This window comes from Limanda limanda, chromosome 23, assembly GCF_963576545.1.
Source record: "Limanda limanda chromosome 23, fLimLim1.1, whole genome shotgun sequence".
Classification (NCBI taxonomy): Eukaryota; Metazoa; Chordata; class Actinopteri; order Pleuronectiformes; family Pleuronectidae; genus Limanda; species Limanda limanda.
Window position 1 is genome coordinate 2,651,189 of NC_083658.1, and position 7,274 is coordinate 2,658,462.

The following is a 7,274-nucleotide window of genomic DNA, read 5'->3' on the forward strand; positions in this document are numbered from 1 at the left end:
TTTGATTGTTTGTTTATTATAATAGAATTATGTGAAGCGGCTTCTACAGGTTGTTTTATTGCCCAGCCCCAATTAAACTTAAGAAGCAATAGTTCTGATTAACCTTAGTTTCATAAACTTTAGTCCCAGTCATGGACGACTTAGTCCATGTGGTCATGGGGATTTTCCTCTGGTGAGAATCTACGTAGAAAAATCTCTACACACACACTCCAATGTTGGTCCACTGTTTTATTTCAGTTCATATTAACACAGCTCAGGAAACCATCTCCTGTTAGAGTAGATGAGAACAGCCACGTTTAATGAAACCCCACATGGAACTAAAAAGTCCTATTGGAAAATATGCAGTTGACAAGATGTTTTGTAAAGACAGTTTTTTATTCCATCTTCCATTGGAAACATTAAATAGATCTTTCAGGATGACAAGTATATTTTGACATGTTTTACAAACCAAGTGCTCAAACTGCATGACCCCTCCCTTCGTTGAGGTTCTATTCTCCTACGACGAGAGCTCCTCGGCCATCTTCTCTGCCTTCAGAACAACTTCCTCGATGGGGCCGACCATGTAGAAGGCCTGCTCAGGCAGGGCATCGTACTGGCCTAGAGAGAAACGCGTGCAAAACATTAGTAATGTAAAGATATTCAAGCATGCAACAGTAAACTATTTCTTGCACGAAGCTCATTTACCTTCAAGAATGTCCTTGAAGCCCTTGATGGTTTCCTTGAGGGGCACCAGCTTGCCCATGTGGCCGGTGAAGACCTCGGCCACCTGGAAGGGCTGTGACAGGAAACGCTGGATCTTGCGAGCACGAGCCACAGTCAGCTTGTCCTCCTCAGACAACTCATCCATACCCAGGATGGCAATGATATCCTGCAGGGATTTGTAGTCCTGCAGGAGAAAAGGTGGAAATGTTACACGGACGCTAACAAAGACAAACGGCGTCACAGAGCGTAAATGATCAAGTCCCACACCTGGAGGATTTTCTGTACGCCACGGGCGATGTCGTAATGCTCAGACCCGACGATGTTGGGGTCCATGATACGGGAGGTCGAGTCCAAGGGGTCGACAGCGGGGTAGATGCCCAACTCAGCGATGGCACGGGACAACACGGTGGTGGCGTCCAAGTGAGCGAAGGTGGTGGCAGGGGCGGGGTCAGTCAAATCATCAGCGGGCACATAGATGGCCTGGAGGAGGGAACAGACATTTAGTCTTTAATAGTAATACTCCATAAAGAAGCTCTACATCTTTCATCATCACAAGTCCTGGTCCTCAGAGTCACTGTTTACCTGCACAGATGTGATGGATCCCTTCTTGGTGGTGGTGATCCTCTCCTGCATGGTTCCCATGTCAGTGGCCAGAGTGGGCTGGTAACCCACAGCCGAGGGGATGCGACCCAGCAGGGCAGACACCTGAGAGGGAAGCAGATGAAGTGAATTACATAACCATTAAATCAAGATATAAATTATAATATTTGTTCCGTAGGTCACAGACCTCAGAGCCAGCCTGTGTGAAGCGGAAGATGTTGTCGATGAAGAGCAGCACATCCTGACCCTCCTGGTCACGGAAATACTCGGCCACGGTCAGTCCGGTCAGAGCGACTCTGGCACGGGCGCCAGGGGGCTCGTTCATCTGTCCGTACACCAGCGCCACCTGATGGAGACAGAGGTTAGTGCTCAATGTTTACTTGGCTCTTTTATAGCGACAGTTTTGTTTTTAAATTGTTTTCCTGAATCTCACCTTTGAGGTGTCGTCCTTCAGGTTGATGACACCTGACTCAATCATTTCATGGTACAAGTCATTTCCCTCACGGGTTCGCTCTCCTACACCGGCAAACACGGAGTAACCACCATGGGCCTTGGCCACGTTGTTAATCAGCTCCATGATCAACACGGTCTTGCCCACGCCGGCACCACCGAACAGACCTGCAGCCGAGAGGGATGTTAGCACGACTTCTACAAGTGGCGAGAATTTAAACAATCTGTGCAGCATTTAAATTTAGCACATACCAATCTTTCCTCCCTTAGCGTAGGGGGCCAGCAGGTCCACCACCTTGATGCCAGTGACCAGGATCTCCTGCTCCACACTCATGTCGGTGAACTCGGGGGCCTCAGCGTGGATGGGTGCAGTGCTGGGGGAAGATGAATCCAGTTATTAACAACTCCATCAAACTCCAAATCCAGTCGTCTCATTCTCAAAGTGAACTCACTGCTTGGTGGAGATGGGACCCCTCTCGTCGATGGGCTCTCCGATGACATTCATGATCCTGCCCAAGGTCTCTGGACCCACTGGGATTCTGATGGGGGCCCCGGTGTCCAGGACCTGCTGTCCACGGACCAGACCTTCAGTTCCATCCATAGCAATGGTGCGCACCGTGCTCTCGCCTAAACACACAACATGACAAGTCAGTGCACACGTCTCTCTATCTCTCTCTCTCTGCAGGAGTCGAGGGTTGAGATCCGGGCGGCTCACCGAGATGCTGGGCCACCTCCAGGACGAGCCGGGCCTCTCTGCCGCTGACCTCCAGGGCGTTGAGGATGGGGGGGAGCCCCTCATCGAACTGCACGTCCACCACAGCCCCGATGACAGCCACGATGCGGCCGGTGGCGACGCCGGCAGCTGCAGCTGGAGCAGCCACATAGTCTCTGCCTGAGAGGGAAACACACACACACAACTCAATGTCAAGTCAATGCTAACACCTGAAGAAAGACTCCGCGTTAACACAAGTGAAACACGGAGGTTTACAACCGATGTTCACTTGACTCCTTCAAGCTGGATCCCAGAGGAAACGCACCCCGATGACCCAGGGATGAATGAAGGGTTCGTGAAGCTAACGTTGCTAATGCTAACTTCCAGCAGAGGACACCGCAGGGAACAGTGTGTGTTGACACTTTGTCATGTTCCTGATCTTCTTCTACACAAACTCACTGGATCTGTGGTGAGAACACGTCTTTACTCAAGCTGCTAATCTCCCAGCAGGATCCTGGCAGGACGTCAGAGCTAAGCTAGCAGGCGGTGCTATGCTCACATGTCATTACATAAAGGTCATTGCAGCTAGCAGGGTAAAGACACAGCCTGGTCATGCATGTTGCCTGTCATGTATGACCCGGAGCACGTATGGACACATGTGACACCTTCACATGTTGGTGTTCTTTCTACATATCTCATCTTTTTGACGTTTCCCGACTCGGGCCTGCAGCCGGCGTGTTGCTAGCAGCAGCTAACGTGTTGCTAGCAGCAGCTAACGCTAGCACCGTCCCTGCCCTGTCGTGACAAGCGCCCAGATTACAGCCTTTTCCCCGGGTACGAAGCACCACGGTGCCGGCACTTACGTGAGAGGACGGCCGGGGATCCGACCAGGGCCTTGAGGGGCTGGACCCCGGGCTTGAGAGCCTGCAGGGCCCCGGTGCAGCAGCGTCCTACGGCTCCCAACATGGTCAAAATGGCTGAAGGTGGAAAGAGACGGAGGAACTCGGGGCTTTATAATGAATGGGCGCTGGGGTGCAGTGCGCATGCGTGCGACGTCAAGGGGCAGACCGAGCATGCGCACATGTGTCGCTGAGCCAGCTGACACTGTGCCCTCCACAGACCAACCCCAGTCTGTGCTCAAAGTGACCAAGGAGAGGTTGTTCTTCTGCCTCACAAGTCTTCTTTTTATTTTTTTTAACAATCTGTTTATTGAATTTTTTACATAATTAACAAACAAACAATACTGTTCCATCAATAACAATTACAGATGTAATTTCAACATACCACAGAACAGATACCAACCCCCCACCCCCCTCCCTCCGGCACCTAGCCCCAACAGATGAGCACATATATTTGAAAAATAAAGAATTGAAAAGAATAGATGACATAAATCATAGTAATAATAATAATAACAATATAATAGTAATACTAAAAATAAATGAATGAATAAATAAATAGATACATATGATCAATACTAAAAAAAATAAAAAAATAAAAAAAAATTAAGAAAAAAAAATTAAAGAAATAAAAGAAAAGAAACGTTCAAAAAAAGTTATTAGCTCACAGCGAGCCTCACAAGTCTTCTACCTCATGGACAGCTTCTCCCTGTCCAGCTGTCCCTTTCCACAACATGTGGACACCATGTCCCAGAATCCACTGGGAGGCCGAGGGCGTGTTCTGCTGCATGGACCCCATTTGTTCTCCAAATCTGGACGACTTTGTCTGGGTCACCGTCACCAGAGAGAAGCTGCAAAATGTCTGTAGTGATAAGATGCATGGTGACAGACACGTAGGGAGGCTGGGGTAGATACACACGTCTGTAGGGGGGGGGGGGGGGGGGGGGGTTGTGTGTGTTTGTGTACTTCATTGATCCCAAACTGTAAAACCAAACTGAATAAAGTACTCTATCTAAAACTCCTAATTCTATTCATCATTATCAGAATCAGAACAGAGACATGGGGAAAGTCAACAGTTGCCAAGGTGCTCTGTCAAAAAGTGTATCCCCTGCTACTACAAACAGTCCATATAATACATTTCTTATATAAAATATTTAACAATAGGCTATGAGAATGAATATATATTAATATAAGTTGTGTACAATGTCAGTATTTAGTGTGGAACTGAGGAACAGCTCAGATGTAAGCCAGAGATGTGACTCCATGATATGGACAGCAGAGGGTGCTGCTGTACCAAAAGAGACAGGACGTGGAGGTGGGTTCTGTGCAGGTGTAGGAACATGTGTGGCACACATTGAAGGCTTTTTCATTTTGGAAGCCTTATATCATGCATGTGTCAAAGCCTTTGTTAAACCATAGCATAAATTATATCTATCTCTGTGCAGCGTCCTTGAGCAGACACAGATGGCAGAGTCGTGTATTGTGTTACTTTTCAACCCTTCACCAGAGGCAGGGCTCAAACGAAACTTTGATTTAACTTACAAAACAAATCCTTTGCACAATAGTCTGCATAATACTATATAATTTACCATTTATTATAATGTGATCGTATACTGTGTTTAAAACCCTCATACAGTTTTGGATATTACTAAGATTGAACAATACTTGAAATCCTTCTCCCCTCAGATGACTATCGGACTCTCTGCAGGCACAGACGCATCTTTACTCGTCTGTATTTGTCTGTGGAAACACACAGCACATATTTGAATTGGGCATTCTGTGCAAAGTAAAGTCTGATGAGTGACGGGTAGGATTACTTTATGCTGCTAGGCTACTGTGGTCTGTCGTGCAAGAGCATACTATATATTTACTAGATAAGTCAACACCTCTGAATGTCACCTAATGGCAAAAATCTTTTTTCCAGTTTTAAAATTCTCATTATTTAAGTAACACTTCATTTGAGCTCTTTTGATTTGTCACAATCAAAACATTTCCACTTCAGGAGGTGAGCATGTCGCATGTTTCAGAGAAAAAGATAGAGCTGCGTTATGAAGTGAGCAGAACTTTCCCAAGCAGAAACAGCTGTGACACACAAAAGGAAAGGGGGAACCCAGCAAGAGCAGTTTAAGCACTGACGAGGTCATGTGATAGTGTGTCCTTAAAGTTTCTATGTATTTGTATATGCATGTTGCTCTGTGTTTCGACAGGTTGTGATTGTGTTGAGCTGCTGTTACTGTAGTTACAATGATTAAGTCAAATTATCTCACAGCGGTGTGCGAGGCCAAGTTATACAAGAAACAACACGTTCCCTCGAGTGATCCAGTGCAGTGGAGCCTGGTTTGGTCTCATTTGCCTCAAAAAAAGGTCTGTTGACCCACATGATGAACAAACCTGTGGAACTTGCTCTGGATTTTGGGGTAATATTTCAGAAATAAATGCTCCACCTGTGGAAGGTCTATGTCAGTTTCTCCAAAGTCGTCCTTCATCCTACTCGGGACCGTCTTGACGTTTGCATTCACACATGCAGCCACTGAGCCACGGAGAAAGTCCAGAGGTTTCCTGGAGTTCAGTGCAAGTCAGAAAACAGGGAAAGTGCCCTGAGACATGCTGCTGTTTATAATGGTGACACATGGGGTTGCTGCCCACTCCACTGAAGATCAGGTGTTATTCATGTTCTCTGTGCCGCTTAAGAACATGCATTATCTAGTAACAACAGTGGTTAAGCCAAATGTCATAGGAAAGATACCCGGAGGGGTTTGGGGAATATCAAAGAGTTAAGTGGCGGTTTCTGCAACGTCTTCAAAGACAGAATGACTCTCCTCATAACACCTTCTCCAGGGAAAGAATTTGCGTATAAAAATTCAAATGCACAACAACAATAAAATCACCTTATTGCTCCTTATTGATGGCTTTTAATGGCGTTTGCAGCTTCTCAGAACGTCACTGTGCTGGTTTATGTTGGGTTTGGGTCATTTATTCCCACATACTCACTGATGAATATCACAGACTCTCTGGGTAGTTTAGACACACTGTGGCGTATGACCTGTTAACTCCCACAATGCAGCAGGGCCAACGTGTAGACGCATTATTTCAGAATTGGAGAGTTAGATAAGTTGTGTTTTTTGACCGGGATCATTTCACCCACTTCACACTGCAGACTAGATCAAAACAGACACAAGGTTAAGATAAATATTACAGATTGTTCTTGCTTTGCTGATTCAAAACGCCACATGAAGGAGAGGGAGCTGAACCGGGTGTAAGCTGCTCCATCTTTCACTGGGAGCATTCTTGACTGACAGCTCACCTGTCCTCGCTTTCAGTAACGCAGCAGGCAGTAAAAACACACATTGTCATCCCTGTTGTAGAGTTATGTGAGACCAGCTCCAGCTTTTATGGCTGCAGACCATCTCACGGGACCTAGGACTCCTCTGATTCAGGACTACAGGAATGATAATGATAAGAATAAGGAGTTATGAGGCTTTTCTTTGGTGCTAAAAAAGCAAATGCACCAGGTTTCAATAAAAAGTGGACTGATTCAAAAGGAACGCACGGTTACAACCTGTTACATCCGCCTTTGATGAAAAGAGACTTCATCTTGTGGTAATGTTCAGAATCTGACTTCAGGTGGACAGGATATAAAAGTAATGCGATGTGGGCAGATGCCTGATCTCTGTATTTGGCTTTAAATGCTCCGGTGGCTCTACCTTTAACACAAACAGCATCTGTCATGTTTACAGTATATCAGTGAACAAATAACAAGCGACTGCTCTGGTTGTTTTCACAGGTGAATCATGGAATGCAGCCCTTGCAAGGTGTGTTGCCTCAAGGTATGAAATCTCAAATCCAAAGTTTTCCATGTGTCTGGATCACTCTGAGGGCAAAGCCAAAAAGACATGGATGTGTAATTGATGTGT

At 46.3% G+C, this 7,274-nt stretch overlaps 1 protein-coding gene across 1 annotated transcript; it reads right to left on the minus strand.

Annotated features, from left to right (window-relative positions):
• Positions 1-213: 213 nt before the first annotated feature.
• On the minus strand, positions 214-3,462 carry atp5f1b (ATP synthase F1 subunit beta). Its single transcript, XM_061066750.1, has 10 exons — positions 3,328-3,462; positions 2,468-2,644; positions 2,205-2,379; positions 2,005-2,126; positions 1,736-1,920; positions 1,490-1,648; positions 1,285-1,407; positions 970-1,182; positions 685-886; positions 214-597 (listed from the first exon to the last, which is right to left on the minus strand). Exons 1-10 carry the CDS (start codon positions 3,428-3,430, stop codon positions 497-499), a joined length of 1,560 nt encoding a protein of 519 aa, XP_060922733.1. The 5' UTR covers positions 3,431-3,462; the 3' UTR covers positions 214-496.
• Positions 3,463-7,274: the final 3,812 nt, after the last annotated feature.